At 42.1% G+C, this 22,138-nt stretch overlaps 1 protein-coding gene across 1 annotated transcript in view; it reads right to left on the bottom strand.

Annotated features, from left to right (window-relative positions):
* The window catches only part of PLCH2 (phospholipase C eta 2), a 334,868-nt gene that overhangs the window by 80,418 nt on the left and 232,312 nt on the right, over positions 1-22,138 (bottom strand). The window contains exon 6 of the mRNA XM_072608589.1: positions 2,497-2,667. Coding sequence (XP_072464690.1) covers positions 2,497-2,667 — 171 coding nt within the window. The remainder of the gene's footprint in view (positions 1-2,496; positions 2,668-22,138) is intronic.

The following is a 22,138-nucleotide window of genomic DNA, read 5'->3' as shown; positions in this document are numbered from 1 at the left end:
CAGTGGGGGAAGAAAGACCAGAGGATGCCCCCTGCCACCAACCTGAGCCACAAAAACAGGCTGTCTGTGGTGAAAAGTTCTGAGACAAAGGTTCTTAACCTGGGGTCTGAGAACTTTTCTAAAATTAGTATTTTGATAACAACAGAGACAATTAGGTGACAGAGTGAATAGAGGACTGGAAATCAGGAAGTTCTGAGTTCAAATCCTATCTCAGACATTTTATTAGCTATATGAGCCCAGACAAGTCATTTCACCTCTATCTTCCTCAGTTTCATCAGCTATAATTTTGGGATATTCACAACCACTACCCCTCAGGGTTGTTGTGAGCATCAAACGAGATACTTCTAAAGTACTTAGTATAGTGCCTGACACATGACTCTTACTAAATCCTTCCTCTTTCTTCTTTCCCTTCCTCCTTTCTTCCTTTTTTCCTTCCTCCTTCCCTCCTTCTCTTTCCTTCTTTTCGCTTTCCCTTTCTCTTTTCCTTCCTTCCAGCATAACTGCTTTCCTTTGTAATACTGTGGATTTTATTTTATGCATTTACAAACACAATTCTGAGAAGGAGTCTATAGGTTTCACCAGACTGCCCAAGAGGTCCATGGTACATACTTACACCAGCACACACAGGCACAGGCACACAGACACACAGTCACACACACACACACACACACACACACACACACACACACACACACACACACTTTTTGAAAACCTTGGCTCCAAGGGCTCAGTCTACTATCTCAAGTGTTAATCACTTGAATCATTTCTCTCCTAAGTTAACTAACCACAGCCCCACAAAGATTCTTCTAGGGTAAAAACACAAAATCTTTTGCTTGGCTTTTAGGACCCTAGCGCTGGAAGGGGCCTAATTCACCCCTCCTCTTTGTTTTACAGAGAAGGAAGCTGAAACCTGAAGAGGGTAAGTAGCCTTTAAAGCCCTTCCCAATGTGGCTTCGTTGTTCCCTCCTAGGTTTGATGCAGTGACTCTATCACCCTCGCTATGTTCCAGCCAAACAGGCCCTTCTTGCCTCACCCTACCGCTCCCACATCTAGGAAGAGGCTCTCCTCAGGTCCAAAATGCTCCCTCTCCTTGCTCCTGTCTCTCAGAAGCCCCAGTTGCCCTCAAGGATCATCGTACATGAGGATTTTCCTGATCCCATTCCAAATATTTGGATATGGGTGCCTTTATCTGTTTATTCATGGTTCCATTTCTTTAGAATATAAGCTCCTTGAGGGCAGGAACCACTTAATTTTTGTTTTTGTAGCCTCAGGAGCAAGTACCATGCCTGGGATTTGGTAAGTGTTTGGTAAATTCTGGTTTCTGCCTTGCTGTTGCCATCAGGATGGGCCAGAATCCCATGGCAACCTCCTAAAGAAGTTACAGACGGGGAGTACCTGCTCTAGAACGATATATCAGGGGATAATATCCAATAGTGATCCATGACATGATAATTATCTCTGAGTGAGTGGAAGCCTATGTCCTGGAGACACCTGGACCCCACAGCCAGAAATGATCCTGGTGGGCATTATCTATTAAAACCAGGCAGCCAAGCTCTTATGGCTTAGAGCTTCTGGGGCACTTGATGCCCAGGAGGCATCTCAAGGTTATACAAAGGGCTGGACAAAGTCAGGTGCCCATTGAGGCCTGGCAAGAACAGCTCTCAATGTTCTTCTTTCCCTCCCTTCCAACAGGATTGTGGGATACCTGAGACTTGTTCACTGGGCATGGAGCTACCTTATAAAATCTGCCTCGTTGTCCTTGTGTGACCTGCCCCACCAGCTAAACTGGGAACTCCCTGGGAGAGAGGACAGGATTTCCAGCTCCTCCTCCTTCAGGGAGCTGAGAAGGCAATTCAAGCTCCATAAATGTTTGTTTCCCAAAAGCATTTATGGATCAGCGACTCTGGGTGACAGCTCAGGCAGGGACTGATATGCTGGGCCAGGAGTCAGGAAAACCTGGGGGATGATCCTATCTCTGACATTTTTAGCTGGGTAATGTTCAATAAGAACACCTTTCTGGTTCTCCTCGCTGCTACAGCCTTCCCTGAGATTGCCTTCCATTCACACTGGATAGACCTTGGAAGGACCTAGTCATTTATATGACTGTCTCCCTTAGACAATGAGCTCCCAGAGGGGAGAGGTTTCTTTTTGCCTTTCTTTTAACTTTCAGAGTTTAATGCAGTGTCTGGCATACAGTAAATGGTTAATAAATGCTTACTGACTGATGGACTTCCCTTTGTCCCTGGGATCAAAGATCTAGAGGAAAAGACTTCAGAAGTCACCTAGCTCATTCATTTTACAACTAAGGAAACTGACTCAAACAGGTCACTTAGGTGACTTGGGATCATAGGTCTTGAACTAGAAGGAACTTCAGAGATCATCTAGTTCAACACCCTCATTTTAGAGCTAAAGAAATAGCAGCCCAGGGATGTGAAGTCATTGTTGCCCTTCTCCTGTCATTCCTTCCCAGGCTCCCTCCCACCAAGCCTCTCTCACCTTCTGCTCCACCTCCAGGAAGTGCTTCAAATCCTCTGTGTCCAAATGATCCTTGTGGTTGCTGTAGGTGAGCATGAGCAGGTAGAGGTCCCGGCGAGTGGACATCATCTTGTAAAAGGCGCAGAACTCGTCAAAGCCCAGCGTACCCTGGTTGTCATCTGTGTCTGCCTCCTAGAACACAAAAAGCCACCAGGGCCATGGGCCTGCAGGAACTCAGCTCCTCCTCCTCCTTCTCCTCCTCCTCTCTTTGCCCCCTTCTCTGGCTCCACAATTTAATATTATGCAACCTTAGGCAAGTCACTTAACAGTTCTGATCCTTAGAGGGTTGGATGTGAAGATTTCTGTGTACCCATCAAGTTCTAAATATCATGCTCCTGTGACCTGTCCTGGATCATTCCTGAAGTGCTCTAATAACTAAGAGAAGAAGAAGATTTGGAAAAAAATGAAAGAAATAAGGGGAAACTTCCATGAGAAGGGTGCATTTGAGTTGAATCTTAGAAAATGGGCAATAGGTCTTGGGAGAGCTGGAAGAGGGGCAGAGAACATTGCTCAGAGAGGAGGAGCAGCACATGGAAATAAGGGAGATGGGTTCAATTTTCTCCAGGAATACTGAGGGAAAGAGAATGGTAAGGAAACCAGTTTGGTTGGAGCAGATGGGGCACAAGCTGAGCTGAGAAAGTCTGGGCTTAAGCCAGTCTTTGCCCAAATATCCTCTACCTCATAGGGAGCCCCCAAAGAACTCTGAGCAAGACCCACTGAACAATACATAAGCTTAACTTCCCTCCTCATTTAGAGAAGTGGAGGACTACGGATGCATATTGCTACATACAAGGCCAGATGCAGTCAACTTTAATTGCTTATGCTGAGCTATTTTTCTTTGTTAGAAAGGAAGGCTCATCAAGTGGTGGTGCAAGTAGGTTAAATACAGAGGTGATTGTGGTATGGATAAAAGGTATCAATAAAGTTTTAATTAAAAACTAAAATAAAAGCAAGAGAAATGTCCTCAGAAGTTGAGATTTTTTAATATGTAATTGGCAAAAAAAAAATTGTTTAAAAAAATTCATAGTGGTGGCAAAGAATTGGAAACTGAGGGCATGTCCATCAATGGGGAAGTGGCTGACTAAGTTGTTGTACATGATTGTGATGGAATGCATGCTTTCAGAAAAGATGAGTGAGAAGATCTTAGAAAAACCTGGAAAGACTCACATGAACTGATGCAAAGTGAAGTGAGCAGAACCAGGAGAACATTGTGCACAGTAACAGCACTATTGTATGATGATCTACTGAGGATAACTTAGCTATTCTCAGTAATATAATGATGGAAGACAATTCTCCAGGACAATGATGAAAGGTGCTGTCCATCTCCAGAGAAAGAGCTGGTAGAGCCTGAATACAGATCAAAGATACTTTTCTTTACCTCATTTTTATTTTATTTTTCTTGGTCGGTGTTTTCTTTCACAGAATGACTTATATGGAAAGGCATTTTGTATGACTACACATATATAACCTATGTCAAATTGCTTGCCTTCTCAATGGGGGGAAGAAGGGAGGGAGAGAATTTGGAACTCAAAATCTGAAGAAGAAAAAAGAAAGTTAAAATTCTGCTTACATATAATTGGAAAATATGTATGCATATATGTGGATATATATACTTACACACATATACACATATATATGCATATATACATACACATACATATATTACATGTATGTGTATATGTGTGTGTGTGTCTGTATACAAAATTCAGACTTTTACTCGTGATCTGATCCAGTATCCCAGAATGGGCAGGGAGGGGGGCAGCAGGGTAGGGGCTGAAAGCCACTGTCTTGAAACCTGAGAAGACTCTGCCTACAGGATAACTGCTCTTTGAGATCCATGCCAGCGCCAGGCCTAAGCAGAAGATGAAGACTAGATTCCAACTCAGAGACAAGGCAACAAGACACTTTCTGGTCTGAACACCAAGCTAGATGCTAAAAATCACATCTGGTCTCCAGCTCTGTCTCTGAGATTCCATTTTGTTAAAATGCTGATTAAAAGTTGCTGCTCAACAGAAACAGGTGGAGACCCAGGAGCCTGGAACCCTCCCTCCCAGCATAATTTTCACAATAAAATCAGGAGCAGCCCAAATCTCAGCTTGTCTAATTATCTGGATGGTGGCTGCCATCCATCTAGATGGAGATTCAACAGGATTCCGGAAGCAGGGAGACATGCAGTGACTTTTTCTGGATCACCCAGCTTGCAGTGGCAGCCTCCCCTATCAGTATTCAGGCCAATGCAGAGCTATAGCAGTCCACTTAATAACATCCATTCTGGGGCCAATTGTTGTCTTTGAGGCTGCTAACTCAGAAGGCCTTGACTGTGTTTCTAGTGTCCTGGAGCATCAGCTTCACATCCCATTAGGGTCCCTTGGACATAATGACATGATTTACTGAATTGGCCCAGCTCTTTGTTCAAAAAGGCCCTTTCCCAAGAACATCTAAATGCATTTTGGTTGCCCAAAAGAAATCCATTTTCTTGCCCTCCCTGGTGCTGTTGACTGGAATGAGTGCTGGCTCTGAATTCAGAAGACAAGTACAAATTCCAGTTTGATTACTTGTTAGCTGTGTGACTCTGGTCCTCTGTGGCATCCTCTTTAAGGGGAGGATTGGACTCCTAATAACCTCAAAATTCCTTTCCAGCTCTAAATGTATGGCCCTAAGGAATATGTTCAACTAAATGATCTTCCCATATGGCCAATACTTTGTGGGTTCAGGGGATTTGGATGAAATCCCCATTAAGGGGACTGGGCCAAACTCTGCTCTGGTTTTTGGAGCATCTAAATGATACCCACTAAAAACACTTCAAGGATTTGAGATTTCATTGGGCACAGAGAACTCCCAGTGTGGGAGCTGCCTCCATGACAACAGATTACAACTGATGACTTAGTAGATTTAGATATCAGTCAGTAGATACTTAAGTGCCTACTATGGGGCAGCTAGGTGACTCAGTGAATAGAATATTGGGCCTGGAGTCAGGAAAATCTGAATTCAAATCCAGCCTCAGACACTAGCTGCATCACCCTGGGTAAGTCACTTGGCTTTGTCTCAGTTTTCTCATTTGTCAAATGAGCTGGAGAAAGAAATGGCAAGCACACTCCAGTATCTTTGCCAAGAAAGCCCCAAATGGGGTCATTAAGAGTCAGACACTACTGAAACAATGGAACAACATGATAGATGAAAAAAGATATAAAGAAAATTAAAAAGAAATCTGTCTCTGCCCTCAAGGAGTTTATATTCTATAATAATAGTAGATATCATATTGTACATTGAGATTTGAAAGTTTACGCCATTATCTCATATGAACCTCACACTCCTGTTAAGTGGACATAACAGACATTACCACCTTCATTGGACCAATGAAAACCCAGAGTTCTAGGAAGTTGACTTCCCTGTGGTCCATCACACAACCAGTGTCAGAGAAAGAAACTTTGACCCCTGGTCTTTTTGACTCCAACATCACTTTAAGAAAGATACTAGGGAAAAGGAGAAAGGGGAGAAAAGATAGAAATGTATGTCAATCCAAAGGAGCTATCTGTATTGCATAGATATTAAAGGGCTTAATCAGCATCACAGAGTTAGTGTTTGAGTTAGAAACTGTTGGGAGATAAATAAAAATAAATCACATTTCAAGAATGCTTTAAAAGGTTTGTGAAATCTAGATGACCTTGGACAATTCATGTTTTTCTGAAGCTCGGTTTCCAGCTCTATTAAATAAGAAGGTTGAGTTTGATGGTCCCTAAGGGTGCTTCCAAGCTCCCTCATTCTATGCTTCTGTCCCTCCTCAGCACCTGTGGTTAGAGAGAGCAGGGAAAGGAAATGGCACAATCCATCCCATCCTTTGCTTACCCTGCTACTGAATCTCCAGGGAAAACACAACTTTGTGCCAACAGAAAGAGTGGATTAGAAGTTGAGGAACCTGGTCTCTAATCTTGAATCCAACACTAATTTGCTGTGTATCCTTGAGAAAAATCCCTTTCCCTCTCTGGGCTTCATCGAGGTGAGAGGTAGGGGTTGGATTAGGCTCCTTTCAGGTCCCCTCTACCCCCAGATCTATGATTTTCTGAATCTCTTCTTTTCAATCCTCTTTAGTCAATAAGCATTCAATAAATACCTACTATGTGTCAGGCACTGTGCTAAGTGCTGGGGATCGAAATAAGAAAGAGAAAGATGGCCCCTGCCCCAAGAAGTTCCATCTAATGGGGGAAGATGATACATAAAAAGAAGATGAAAATGGGGAGTAGGGAGCAATAGCTGGCAGACCATAGGGTATGATGAACAGGTCTAAAGGAGAGTAACCAAAGGATGGGGGAGGTCTCCACTCCAGCCTTCTTCAGAGATGTACCAGGAGCAGAAGGGACTGATCACCAAGGGTATGATCTTGCAGGATGATGATCTTGCAGGGCTGCAGGATGATCTTCCAGCCCACAGGAAGCCCCTTCCTGTGGGCTTCATGGGTAACACTGTCTCCCAATGTTCCCCATTCCTATTATGAACAGGGATTTCAGCAGGAAGTAGATGCCAGGCCCTAGATAATGTAGTCACTGCTCTCCACTGATGGAAGGTCTAGGAGGCTCAAGGTGTCTGGTACAGTGGAAAGAGGAGCAGCTTTGGAGTCAGAGGTGGTTGTTGTTCAGTCATATTTCAGTCGTGTCCAATTCTTTGTCACCTTACTTGACAAAGAGACTGGAATGGTTTGCCATTTCCTTCTCCAGCCCATTTGACAGATGAGGAAACTGAGGCAAATAGGGTTAAGTGACTTGCCCAGATTCACAGAGCTAGTAAAGGTCTGGAGTCAGATTTGAATTCAGCAAAATGAGTCATTCTGACTCCATACCCAACACTCAATGCACTGCACCACTTAGCTGCCCCCTTGGTCACAGGGCCCCTGGATTTAAATCCTACTTATTATCTGTGTGACTTTGTGCAAGTCACCTGGACCTGAGTTTCCTCCCCTGTTAAATGAGGAGCTTTCACAGAGAGATGGCTTTTCAGGTACCTTTCAGTCCTAAATTCAGGATCCTAGGACAAGAAAGTAGAGACCTCAATTTTTCAAATCTATTCAGTCTTTAGAATGCAGTCTAATTTCTTCATCACAGTAAAGTGCTGAGGAGTCTGCAAATGTGCTAGTCATATTGTCCAGACTCCTGAGATCTATTCACAAGGCAGCCTGAGTGAGCAGGACCCAAATAGTGTGAGGGAGAACGAACTCTCTAGGGACTGCCATGAACTCACGCATAGTCAAGGCTGCACAAGTACAGACCAGCGAGAGCCAATTAGCCGCCTGTGTTTCAGCCGAGGCTGGGGCTCACTCACCTCTGCTACTCAGCACACTCACTGAAATTCACCAGGAGACAAACCTCAAGGGAAAAGTCCATCCTGGTTGGGTATTCTTTCAAAGTTTAACATGCCAGATCAGACAAACACAATCTTGAAGCTTTGGGAGGATTAGGTGAGCTTCTCCAATGGTGGAAAACAATCCTCACAGAGGAGATGGGAGAATGAGTAAATGGAAGGGGGTAAGAGAAATGTTATCTTGAATTTCAGTAAGTGGGATATAAACCCAAAGGTCCTCTGATTCCAAAGCTGGTCCTCTTCCCACTGTGGGCCTCTTATATTTTCCATCAGTGGGAAAGCATCTAGGGCTAACCATCTACCTCCTGCTGAAATTTCTTTTCTTGGGGTCAGGTGGATGGCTCAGTGGATAAAGCGCTGGGCCTGAAGTTAGGGATCACCTAAGTTCAAATCTGGCCTCTGTCACTTACCAGCTGTGTAACCCTGAGCAAGTCACTTAATCTCTATTTGCCTCAGTTTCATCATCTATAAAATAAGGATGATAATCGTATCTACTTTACAGGGTTATTATGAGGATTGAATGAAATAATAATTGTAAAGCACTTAGCACAGTGCCTGGAACATAGTAGGTGCTATATAAGTACTAGCTATTATTTTTATTATCCTTTTTCATAGTAGGGTGGGGGGCATTTGCAGGCAATGTTTCCCATGAGGTTCACTGGAACCACATCATCCATCAGTGCCAAGTTAGCCTTATTAGTCATACCTCATCAGTATCCTCTGTTCCAGGGCCACCCTGAAGGAGAGTGGACAGAGAGCTCCTTCATTCTTTGGCTGCCCTCCTTTAGACTTATTCATCATACCCACTTTCTGCCATCATTCTTTATGTTCATGGCCACTCTCAAGCAAGCCCAGGCCATTATCCCACTTCATATTGATTGTGGCAACAGTCTTCTGGACTTAACCCAACTAGTCCGTTCTGAATCTCATTATCATGCCAATCTTCTTACAGCATCTTTGACTTTTTGAGACACCATATCTCCACTCAAGAACTTGCCATGGCATCCTACTATATCAAGTCCAGATTTCCGAAATATCTCAAACTGATTATGGCCATGAATTTCGGTACTTCATTGTTATCCACAGTAACCTCCTCTCCTCAGTTACACTGTGAGCACCTTGAGGGAAGGGACTTAGGGTTATATTTTGTATCACCCACAACACCTACCACAGGACTGAGGGAGACAGTGTCATACGTTAAAACAAGTGTTAAAATATGTTACTATATATCAGTCTTGGTATGACATGTTATTATATGTCAGACTTGGTATGAAACCTTATGAGTCAGGTGGGTAAGATACATGTCAAACTTGGTACAAAACACTTGGCATGACATATGTTATTACATGTCACATATAAGAACATGCATGCTACACAATAATATAAGGCCCATATTATTATATGTCAGATTTGGCCAGAGTGTTAGTTTTGCTGAACTCTTTCTCTCATTCTTTTCAAAAATTCTTTGTTATGAGGGAAAGGATAAGAGTGATTAGCTCAAGGTTACACATTTCCTCTCATTCTCAGTTTCTTCCTTGGAATAATGTTTATCACAGGAGCAGCTAGGTACAGTGGAGTCAAGAGGACCTGAGTTCAAAAATGACCTCAGACACTTGGGTGACCCTAGGCAAGTCACTTAGCCCTGTTTGCCTCAGTTTTCTCATCCATACAATGAGCTGGAGAAGGAAATGGCAAACCACTCTAGTGTCTTTGCCAAGAAAACCTCAAATGGAGTCAGGAAGAGTCAGACATGAATGAAAATGACTAAATAACAAATAAAGGATGGATAACTCTCCACAAAAGGGAGAGATATATTTGGAAATTGAAGTAATATAAAAATAAAAGCTGTCAACAACATTTTTAAAAAGAAACAATGAGGAAAGGGACACTGGATTTTTGGAGTCAGAGGACCTGGGTTCTCACTGTTATAATCTGTGGGACCTTGCAAGTCACTTAACTTTTTAAGGTGTCAATTTCTTCATCTGTAAAATGAGGAAGGTTTAGACTACATGACCTCTAAGGTCCACTCCAGCTCTAAATGTATACTCTATGTGATCTATGCTCTGTGATGTAGCATGGAATCAACGTATCCCTGCTAAGTCATTGATTACACTAGACTCTGCCACACAAGTCACCACAGTAAGATCGTTCAACACTGAGTCATAGAATCACAGCTAATTCAGCTCCTATTGAAACCACACATCCCGTCTATATTATTCATCCTACTTGAACTCTTGACAGTATTTGACCCTGCTGACAATCCTTTCTTTCTTAAATATCTCTCTTCCTTTGACCTCCATGACACTGTGCTCTCTCTCTCTTCTGATTGTCTTATTTTCACTCATTCCTATTTTCTCTCCCCATCTCTCCTCTGAATGTAAACATTTCCCTAAGTCCTGCCCTCCTTTTCCCTTGCTGTCTTTCTCTTTCTACCCTCTGCCCTGGCAATTTCAACTACTGTCACTTAAACGGTCACATCCAGAGGAATAATTTCAAGGCCTAAGAGGAATCAAAAGAGCACTTGGCTGACATGCTAATTTCTGGTGTATACATCTTACAATATTGAGGCAAAATGATGGTAGTCGCTATTTAATTAAAAAACCTGAAAAGGGGGCACCTGCAGAAAGATTAGGGAACCTTGTTCCTTGTCTAGGAAGACCCCAAAGATGGAAAGGGAAGTATCACAAAGGAAAACTTCAGGCCATAAAATTATGCCCTTAGCAATTTCTCAGCCATTAAACAAAGACGCAACCTGGCCTGAAAGCAATTCTAGACATGAAGAATTCCTGCTATCAAAGCTTTCAGGATTAACAAGCTTCAGGTCTTAATCAAAGATCCATCAAGTGGCCCATTATGGACAAGGCCATCATCCCTTCAGGCCCTGTAACTCTGGATGACTGAACCAGGCCAGGAACAAATCCAGAGAGGAGATTGTTTTCTGTGTAAGCAGACCCGACAGAGAACACGATGAGGTGCTTCCTCCCGCTGACAGCTTTCTGGGTGTGTGGAAATCTTTCATTACAGCTCAATCCTCACATCTTTGTGTAATGAGACAGCCCCATCACTTCCATACATGTGTGTGGTTGAAATCTAAAGCTGTTAGTGAGAAAAAGCCCACACACTGGAGCTAAAGCCAGAGATTAGCACCATGGACAGTTGACAGAACCATGGACAGTCGGCAGCACCATAGACAGCAATCAACACCTCCTCAGAGAGTCCAATTTCCCCACTCCCGACTGACTACTAGCACTTCCCCTATGGGAAGATTTAGGAAACAAATCTGAGATGACAATAACCCTTTTAGTCACTGGCCTCATCAAAACAGAGTCTAAAAATACCCTCATTTTCACCCAATAGCCAAAGAAAAGACAACAATAAGACAATTCATAATGGCCTGGCGGCATACAATGGAGCACATGCGGAACGTAATTCAGTTCAACACTCATTAAACACCAACGTGCAAGGTATCAGGCTTCATCCTAGGGTTATCCCCCACAAAATAGTGTAGCATTAGAACTGCTTTCAAGAAGCTTAAAACCTAATGGCAGGGAAGAGGGAGATCACTGTAACTGGAGGAATTATAGAAGGCTTCATGAAGGAACCTGAGTTGAGATTTACAGGAAAGGAATTTCAGTATTATGTAAGAGATAGAAGGGACTCTACTGCAAAAAAGTGAGGCAATTTGAATAAAGGCAGGTGAGGGCAGGATGGAGTCTAGCATGGCTAGAGAACACAAAGGACAGTTAGGAGATAATGTTGAAAAGATGGATTGGAGGCCAAATTGTGAAAGGAAGGAAAGAAGCAAAAAACATTTAAGTGTCTATTATGTGCCAGGTACTGCACCTACTGTGTGCTTTACAAACGTTACCTCATTTGAACCCTCACAACAATGCTGGGAGTGATGCTACTATTTTCTTCACTTTGCAGATGAGGAAACTGAAGCAATTTGAGGTTGTGTCTTGCCCCCAGTTACACAGCTAGTAAGTGTCTGAAGCTGGATTTGAATTTGGGTCTTCCTGATTCCAGACCCAGCACTCTATCCATTGTACCACTTGACTGCCTCTAGACTTTAATCGGCCTGTTTACATGACTGACACCACACTCTTCTCCCCTGTGATTGGAGGGCTGGGGAGTAGAGTACTAAATTCCTCCCAATGCCTTCCTTTACAGAGGGCAGAAACTGGACTCTCAACACACTATTTTGCGTTAACTGTTATGCCTGGTTTCAACTCCACAAAAGATGCCCCTCTCTCCCCATTTCCTGCCTCCTTTTGTGTGTTGTCTCCCCCTCTTCACTTAGATTATAAGCTCCTTGAGGGAAGGAACTGCATTTTTATTTATTAATTATATCCCCAGCACCTAGTACAGTACCTGGTACATAGTAGGTGCTTAATACACATTTATTGGATTGGATTCGATTCCGGTGCCTTTTCCTACATCTTTCAAGGCAGCATAGTGGTAGATAAGAAGGGTGAACTTGGAATCAGTAAGTCTTGGTTTTAAAACCTGCCTAACCCTTTCTAGCTATGTGACCTTAGGAAACTCAATCTAAGTGATACAGTGGGAAAATCGCTCTATTTGGAGCGATGAGTTTAGAGTCCAAAGCCAGGGTGTGTTAACTTGGTATCTGTGTGACTTTGGGTAAGAACCTTCATTTCTCTATCTCACTTTCCTCCTATGTAAAATGCTAGAGTTTGAGCAGATGACCTTTAAAGTCTCCTGAAGACCGGAAAAGAAAGTTCCCACTACCAAAATCTTTGGTACCATCAAATGAGCTCACCATCAGCAAGCAATAGGGTTTTAATAATAGAAATGACTCTAAAGAAGGTATATTAGGTTCACCACTGCACCCTAAGAATCATGAGAACTCTCTTCCCTGAAACATCTCCCCAGCAGTATTTGATAGTCCCTTGAGGTTAGAAACTGTCTTATCCATCTGTATCCCCAACACTTAGCATTGTGCTTTGTATTTAGTAAATCCTTAATAAATGCTTCCCCTGACCAGTCAACCTCTTTTAATTCTAAATCAGTGATCCAATGACACTCTCTGAACCTCAGTTTCCTCATTTGTAAAATGAAAATAAAAATATCTACCTCACAGAGCTATAAAATATAAGCTCCTTGAAGGCTGTGAGTCATCATTTCAATTTGTGTCCCTAGTGCCTAGCATATAGCAGGTGCTTCATAAATGCTTGGTCAAGTTGTTGTGGGACTCGAATGAGGTAATGTGAGTAAAATACCTCACATACTTTAGCTGCTACCTGGCTGCCTTCTATTGATGTTCTAGTCTGCTTTATGTAATTTTGTCTTGTCAACCTGGATCAAGGAAATTTTCTTGCCCATTTTCAAACTAGCACCATGAAATAAAACAAAATTGAACAAAAGAGACTAGATGGAGAGGATGACAATGTTGTGTAGTGAGTGGTCTGACTGAAGATGGTGTCTCCAAAGACCCCTTCTGATGTAGCTGTAAAATGGCATTCATTTTCCTAATGAGACATATCAGGAGATCAAAGCCCAGGCCCATCTTTAAAATTCTTAGTGTTGAATTAGAGCCCATTACAGTAATAAACCACCCTGCAATTGAGCCAGCAAGAGGGCATTAATTAGAAAATTAAGCCCCATGGGTGACTGATTATATTGAGTGGTTTTTAGGATGGAACAAGTCTTTCCACAATATATTGATTTTAATAAAACTATATTCCATTCGTTCTTTAGTTAATACACAAAGTTCTGTCTTGATTAGGCAATTCAGGATGGTCTAAATAATATCAAGATTTTTCTACAACAAAATTAGTATTAATTATGTGATCAATTCATAGGAACTTTACTTGGGAGGTCGTTTTCCTTGGGCAATGAGGCTGGCTGCTTTCTCTGCTCCATCCCCCAGGCAAGGAGCAAAGCCAGGCCTTCTTCAGAGACAGCTGCCATCCTGGCTGAACTAGAGCCTTCACCCGCACATCCCCGACAGCCCTGCCCATTTGCTGATAGGCAGACTAGTTCCTCCCCTCTACTTGTAGGGGAAAGCCATGAAAGTGTTGGCTAAGCGGGTTGCAAAGGCAGTTTCCTGTATTTCATTCTGAACTGTAGATCCTACAGCTGCATCTGTGCCCTTTGGGAGGACCAGTCATCATTTTGTGCAAGTCCTTGGTGGAAGCCTAGCTATTCCCTCTGCTTCTAGGGCTCTATACTTATCAAACCACATCCCTGCCTTGGCCTCCTGAAATTAAACTCTCCTATTCTGACTTGAGAAATAAGGAGGGAATAGTCTCACTCTCCTCTTATTTGGTCAGACCCTGTCTAGAAAAATGTGTTCTTATAATTTAGACCTCAGTTTCCTCAATGACAAAAAAGCAGTTTAGATTGTTTTCTCTTTCTGGTTCTTTTTGAATATGATATAATTAACACATATTTATTGAATGCCTACTATGTGCTAGGTACTTTGTCTCTTGGCTACTACCTATTCATCATCTATGACATTCAATCTCCCTACTCTTTGTCTTTGAATGGGCTGCCCCCATGCCTGGAAGGTCCTGGGCACCACATTTTAGTAAGGTCATTGCTTTCCTGATTAACATCCAAAGGAAGGCAATCGGCCTTGCGAAGGACTTTAAATTCGCATTGCATATATTACTTTGGGCAGATGATTTATTCTCACTGGATTTTCATTTGTGAAAAAAGAAAGATATTGTGATTAAAGTTCCTTTAAATTCTAACATGCAATCAATACACGCTTATTTAATACCTCCTTACTACAATACTAATGATGATGATTAATATTATATAATAATTTCTAATATTTCTAATTTATATGATAATTTCTAAGATGGTTAATATTTATATATACCTACTATGTGCCAGTCACTAAGTGTTTTACAGTTATCTCATTTGATCCTTACAAGAACTCTGGGAAGGAAGTGCTATTATTATTGCCACTTTACAGAGGAGAGAACTGAGGTAACAAGAGGTGAAATGACTTGTCCAGGTTCGCATAGCTAGGAGGTATCTGAGACCAGATTTGAACTCAGGTCTTACTGACTCCAGGCCCTGTGCTTTACTCAATGATACGATGACAAAGAGAAAACAATCCATGCTCTCAAGGTGTTTATATTCTGGTGCCTGTCACAGTGCCTAATGAATACTTAATAAATGCATGATGATTGATTGATTTGAGGCTCTAAAGAACTAGATTATTTGAAAGACCCTTCCAATTCAGAAATTCTTTGGTATATCAATCAATTCAAGAAACCAGGGATGTAAGCATTCTTGGCTCAGAGCAGAGAAAACTGGGCAGGAGAGGCATGAGAGTGGGGTTCAAGTACTGAAGTGCTGTTGGGTCATGTAGAAGACAGATTGGACTTGCTTGGTTTTGTCTGGGAGGGCAGAACTATGGAGTGGGTAGCAAAGGAAGCTAGTGGAAGTTGGCAGGATGACTTCCTGGCAATGGGAGCTGTCCCAGAGAGAGACTGACTTCCTCAAGAGGTGGTAGCTCCCCCTTATTGGAGGTCTTTAAGCACAGGCTGAATGGTCACTCATTGAAGATCTTGTAGGGTTCTTGGTCTGGTCTGGCCTAGAGTAAACAGTTCGAGATCCAAGGTCCCTCCCTTCTAGCTCTGAGATTCTGTGTCTGTGACAGATCAGCAACTTCCACGGGCAGCCATTCTTTCATGTGGTCAAGGGGAGGGGGCAGGGAGAGAAAAGAATCCCTGGCAAAGCAAAGTGTGCACTTATTAGAACCTCTGCTGAGCCCAGCTCAGGGATTTGCTACATGTGTGATTCAAGGCCCATCATTAGCCCTCACTCCATTTAGGAAGCAACCAAAAACTGCTTGCACCCCCAAGGAAGGCTGCACATGTCCCTGTAATCATTAAAAAAGAGATGATTTACTGCATTGCCAAGCTCCCAATTTGCAGTGGTTTTGCCTGCCAAGAGCTTACTGCAGGGACTTTTCTGCCCCCAAAGCTCTCACTCTCTCTTAAATGATTTAATGATGATCTGCTTTCTGAAGTGGGTCCAGGCAAGAACAAAGGTCCCATCGACACCAAAATATTTATAGCAGCATTCTTCACGGTGGCTATAGAGACAAAGTAGACACCCATCCACCAAGGAATGCCAAACAAGTTTCAGTTACATGAATGCAATGGAATCTTACCATCCTGTAAGAAATGATGAATGGGAAGAATTAGGAGATGCACACATGGAAGGACTTATCTGAGCTCATGAAGAGCGAAGTAAGCAAAACCAGGAAAACAATATTTAAGGTGGGTATGACAATGTCATCCAAAAGGAAAACAATGAAACTCAATACTGTGAAATTATAATGACCCAATTGGGCACTAAAGAAGAGATATGAGAAGACACCTCCCCATTTCTTTGCAGACTTGGGAGCCTAAGGATTTAGACCAAGATGTCAAACTCACAGTCCCTATCAGCAGGCAAAACTTGCCAATGCCATTTGCACCCGACTAAAACTGGGAAATGTTGAACAAAATAACTAAAAATACAATACAACACAGTTAATGTAATTTGTGGTTTTCTAAGTCAATATACCACTAGCCCACAGAGAATGTTCCCATTTGAATTTTATACCACTGGTTTAGAAGACTACATACAATGGCAGACTTAAAAAATGTGTTATAAATGTTTGCTGGACAGTTTTTCCCTTTTCTTCTGGATGATGATGGATGACTGGGGTGAGGAGAGGGATGGAGAAAGGATATACTGGGAAATGTAGGTGATATAAACACAAAAGGTATCATTTAAATGCATTTTTAAAGAAAAGAATCAGTCTGGAATGAGATCTCCTTCATTAACATATTACATAGATGTCCATGAGTATTTTTCACCACTTAAAATATTCTCCTCATGATCCCCCAGGACTATTCTAAATCCCATCGAGCCTAAAGATTTTAGGGGTACCTACTATTTTATTCAATCCACCCAGCTGCCAAATTGATATTCTTAAGAACACACTGTCCTGCACATGAAGCTTTATTCCCTTTCACATCAGTTAGTTAACATTTATTGAGCACCCACTGTATAGCCCAACACTGTGCTAAGAACTAAGGATACAAAAAATAAAAGGCAAAAATATAGTCCTTGCTCTCATGGAGCTCACAGTTTAGAGAGAGATAACATGCAAACAGCTATGTACTAGGAAGCTATATCCTGGAGAGACTGGAGAATCTCAGAGGGAAAGCACTAGAGTTAAGGGAAGACCAGGAAAGATTTCTTATCAAAAGTAAAATTCTAGCTCAGACTTGAAGGCAGGAGGTAGAGATGAGAAGGCAGAGCATTCCAGGCCAGGGGAATAGCCAGGAAAATGCCCAGCCTAGAAACAGAGTGTCCTCTGTGAAGAACAGCCAGGAGGCCATTGTTGTTAAAGAGCCGGGTACAGAGCATTGACTGTTCCCCATACCTGCTATCATCATCATCATCGCCATCCTCCTCCTCCTCCTCCCCTTTCTCCTGCTCCCTTCTTTTAAATCTCATTTCAGATTCCACCTTCTGCAAGAGGTCATTCCTGGCTCTCCTCAATACTAGTGCCTTCCCATTGAGATGACCTTCCATTTACCCAGCACACCTCTCCCTCTTTAGACTGTGAGCTCTTGCAGGCAGGAACTATCTTTGCCTTGTTTGCTGTATCTCCAGTGTTTAGCACAGTTTTTGGCATATAGTAAGTGTTTAATAAGTGTCTGTTGACTTGACTGCAATGTATAGCCTCTTGCACAAAATACAAATGCCTCTGTTTGACATTTGAAGTCTTTTCCAGTCTGCCTCCAGTCCCCCTCTCTCCAGGTGACTTCATATGACTCTCCCCTTCACACACTCTATTCTCCAGCCAAAATGGCCAGTTCCATGTTCCCCACATACAACATTCCATGTCCTGGCTTTGCACCAACAATTGCCCCATCCCTCACCCCACCCCAATCTGAGAAGACCTCCCTCCTCATCTTGGACTCAAGATTCCCTAGCTTCTTTCAAGGCTTAGGTTAAGCATCTCCTCATACATGAAGACTTTCCTCATTTATCCTGTTGTTACCACCCCACTCCATCACTCTATACATTTTTTTGCACTATATTGTTTTTTTAAAATTTACTTAGCTATGGTACATGCTGTTTCTCCCCAGGAGAATGCAAATGCCTCTATTTTTAAAAGCTACAGGTGAACCTTATTAATCTTTTAAAAGAAAAGCCAGCTGTAGAGAATAAGAACCTTGGTAGTACTGTAGACAATTCTCTTGTCTCTGTCTTATGATATATGAGGAATTGTAATGTTTAAGTTTATAAATTTTTAAAAAATGAAAATTCACAAAAGAGAAAGAGGAAGAGAGAAAGAGAGAGAGAGAGAGAGAGAGAGAGAGAGAGAGAGAGAAAGAGAGATCCACAACTTTATTTCTTAGCCAATACCAATAGATTTGGCTAAGAAATAGAATGACATATCAGTGCAATAGATTAGATACACAAGACTACAGTAATCTACTGTTTGATAAACCTAAAGACTCCAGCTTCTGGAATAAGAACTCACTATTTGACAAAAACTGCTTAGAAAACTGGAAAATAGTGTGGCAGAAACTAGGTACAGAGCAGCATCTCACACCATATGCCAAGATCAGGTCAAAATGGGTACATAATTTAGACATAAAGGGTGGTCTGTAAGCAAATTAGGATGCCAATAGCAAAATACCTTTCAGATCTATGGAGAATCAAAGAATTTATGACCAAACAAGAGATAGAGAACATTATGAAATGCAAAATGGATAATTTTGATTACACTAAATTAAAAAGGTTTTGCACAAACAAAACCAACACAATAAAGATTAGAGGAAAAGTAAAAAGATGGGAAACAATTTTTACAGCCAGTGTCTCTGTTAAAAGCCTCATTTCTCAAATATGTAGAGAAATGAGTCAAATTAATAAGAATACAAGTCATTCCCCAACTGATAAATGGTCAAAGGATATGAATAGGTAGTTTTCAGATGAAAAAATTAAAGCTATCTATAGTCACATTAAAAAATGCTCTAAATCACTATTGATTACAGAAATGTAAAATTCTTTTTGTGAAGTACCACCTCGCACCTATCAAAGTGACAAATATGACAGAAAAGAAAATGATAAATGTTGGAGAAGATGTGGGAAAATTGGGATACTAACGCATTGTTGGTGAAGTTATGAACTGATCTAACCATTCTGGAGAGCAATGTGAAACTACGTCCAAAGGGCTATAAAACTGTGCATACTCTTTGATCCAGCAATACCTCTGCGAGCCTGTATCCCAAAGAGAGCATAAAAAATGGAAAAGAACTTATATGTATAAAAATATTTATAGCAGTTCTTTTTGTGGTAGCAAAGAATTGGAAATTGAGAAGATGTCCATCAACTGGGGAATGACTGAACAAGTTGTGGTATATGAATATAATGGAATATTATTGTGCTATAAGAAATGATGAGCAGATGAATTTCATAAAAAACTTATATGAACTGATGCTGAGTGAAGTGAGCAGAACCAGGAGAACATTGTACACAGTAACAACCACATTGTGTGATGATCACCTATGATCGACTCAGCTCTTCTCAGCTGATCCAAGACAATTCCAAAAGACTCACGATAGAAAACACTATCCACGTCCAGAGAAAGAGCTACGGAGTCTGAATGCAGACCAAAGCATATTATTTTCACTTTTTTTTTGTTTTTTGTGGTTTTTCTCTTTTGTTCTGTTTCTTCTTTCACAACATGACTAATGTGGAAATATGTTTCCATGATGGCACGTTATAATCTATATCAGATTGTTTGCCATCTTGGGAAAGGCGGAGAGAAGACAGGGAGGCAGAAAAATTTGGAACTCAAAATCTTATAAAAATGAATGTTGAAAACTATCTTTACATGTAATTGGAATAAATAAAATACTATTTACAGGGAATGGGGAAGGGAGAGAGATAATAGAAGTGCCTTAAGGGCAGGAAATAGAGAACTAGGTAGTATCATGGACAATCCTTTTGTCTCTGTACTATGGTGTATATGGAAATATAGTGTTTAAGTTTAGAATTTTAAAAAATTAAAATAAAAAAGAGAGAATGTAAATACTTTGAGAGCAGGGACATCGACTTTTGCTTTATAGTCCCACACACTAGCACAGAACCAGGCACATAATCGGTGTTTAAAAACATTGTTGGAATTAGTGAAATGAGCTCACTCAGTCAATCAATCTTCCCTGATGCTTGAAGACGCCTGCTGGGGGTGGTCCACAGGCTCTCCCTCAAGCCTGTGTTCGGGAAGGCTGTTACTGAATCTGAAGGCATGATAATACCAGAAGCAGAGAGTGGAGACCTGAAAGCCATAGGGGATTCTGCTAGCCCCAGACCTCAGTCTCTCCACTTGTATAGCCTCTTGGTCAGCAGACAAGAATCCCTATGCACTGTATCAGGTACTGCCAGAGGGCAGGCCCTCAAACTGCCCAAGGAGAGCTTGATTTTGTCAGGTGTGTGTGTGTGTGTGTGTGTGTGTGTGTGTGTGTGTGTGTGTGTGTGTGTGTGTGTGTGTGTGCGTGTGTTGGGTGTGAGGTGTACATTCTTTTCATTTTCTATTCTCTCTCTCCCCTTTCTCCTTTGTCTTCTTTCCATCTTGTTTCCTTCCCTTCTCTGTCTGTCTCCCTTTCTCTGTCTCCTTGTCTGTCTGTCTCTCTCCCTGTCTCACACACATACACACACACACACACACACACACACACACACACACACACACACAGGGACCCAGACTGCTCTCCTTACTCCAGCTGAGCGCAGACAATTCTTTCTAACCAAAAGAGGCCTATTTCAGGACAGAGAGACCCCAGGCGGCCTCCCAGAGGCAGCTGTCAAGAAGACAGACGGGAAGCAGCAGCAGTCCCAGTGCAATGATTTTCAGGTTCAAGGAACCTTCTTCCCAGGTTTGGAATAAAATATTATGGCAAGAGATGGAGGTGGGGGAGAGGGACAGGAGGGAGAGAGATTTTCTTTTTGAGAGTCAGATTCTCCACACCATCTCTGCCCCACCCTCCATTCAAAAGAAGCCCAAAATGAAAGATGCTCCCCCTTTTCCAGCCTAAGTGTTTTATGATAGTCTGAGATGGAAACTATAATTACAGACAATAAAGGCTGTGGCTACTGTTGAATGCGGAATTTTCATAACTTCTAGCAATGGGAATGCATTACTAAGGGAGGCCCAGAAAGGAAGGAGAGAGAGAGAGAGAGAGAGAGAGAGAGAGAGAGAGAGAGAGAGAGAGAGAGAGAGAGAGAGAGAGAGAGAGAGAGAGAATTCAGCTGGGAGCCATGGAACCAGAAACAAGAACCTGCCTATTAAAAGATCAGAAAAATAAAGAAAGGTAGAAAAGGAGAAAGCTTGGCTTCTGTTTGCACTTTTCCCTCCTGGCTCTCTGCACACCTGCCTGAAATAATCAATAGCCTCAGGAGCAGATCCCATGATATTTCCCACTGGGCCTCAGGCTCCACACTTGTGAAATAAGGGGAGCCAAATCAGATGATCTTTAACATCTCTCCTAGCTCTGACATTATGGGTTCCAAGTCCTCCTCCCAGCTCTGATATTCTGGGTTCTAAGGGCCCTCCCAACTCTGACATTCACTGTTCTGAGGCCCTTCCCAGCTCAGTCATTCCCTGCTCAATCTTGTCCTGACATTTTCAGAAAAAACACAGCAGCACTAGAATTTAAGTCCAATTTCTCTGATTCAAATCCATCATTCTTTTCACTCTTTCATGGTGATCCTCAAACCTGTCCTTGTCCTATCTGGTCCAGCACCCCCCCCCCCCCCCTCAAAGCAAACTATACTCTCCATGACTGGGACAGTCAACAGAACTTCCAGCCTTCATCCAGTCAACAGGGGAGAAGTTGGCTAACTACACCTTGGAAAAGGGACTTGGAAACAACTTCTATTTAGGGGAGCTTGGCCCAGGGGCAGAGGCATTGAAGGGCATTTAGGAACATAGATGAAAAGACTGCCCATTCTAACCTCCTTATTTTACAGATCAGGAAACTGAGTCACTGAGAAATAAGGTGACTTGCTCATGATCTAACAAACATTTTATTAAGCATTTACTATACCTTCTACATAAAGAGATCCACACATTGAGAGAAGGTACAAGGGAGTCTTAGCAGGGAGGCCAATGTCGTTGCTGTTCCAATGACATTGCAAGATGATGTCTCGACTGGAGCATGAATTGGATTTAAGTGAGGCAATAGTGTCTGAGGGGTAGGTC

Source organism: Notamacropus eugenii, chromosome 5 (assembly GCF_028372415.1).
Source record: "Notamacropus eugenii isolate mMacEug1 chromosome 5, mMacEug1.pri_v2, whole genome shotgun sequence".
Lineage (NCBI taxonomy): Eukaryota > Metazoa > Chordata > Mammalia > Diprotodontia > Macropodidae > Notamacropus > Notamacropus eugenii.
Note: the sequence above shows the minus strand (reverse complement) of the source record. Positions and strands in the feature narration are given on the sequence as shown.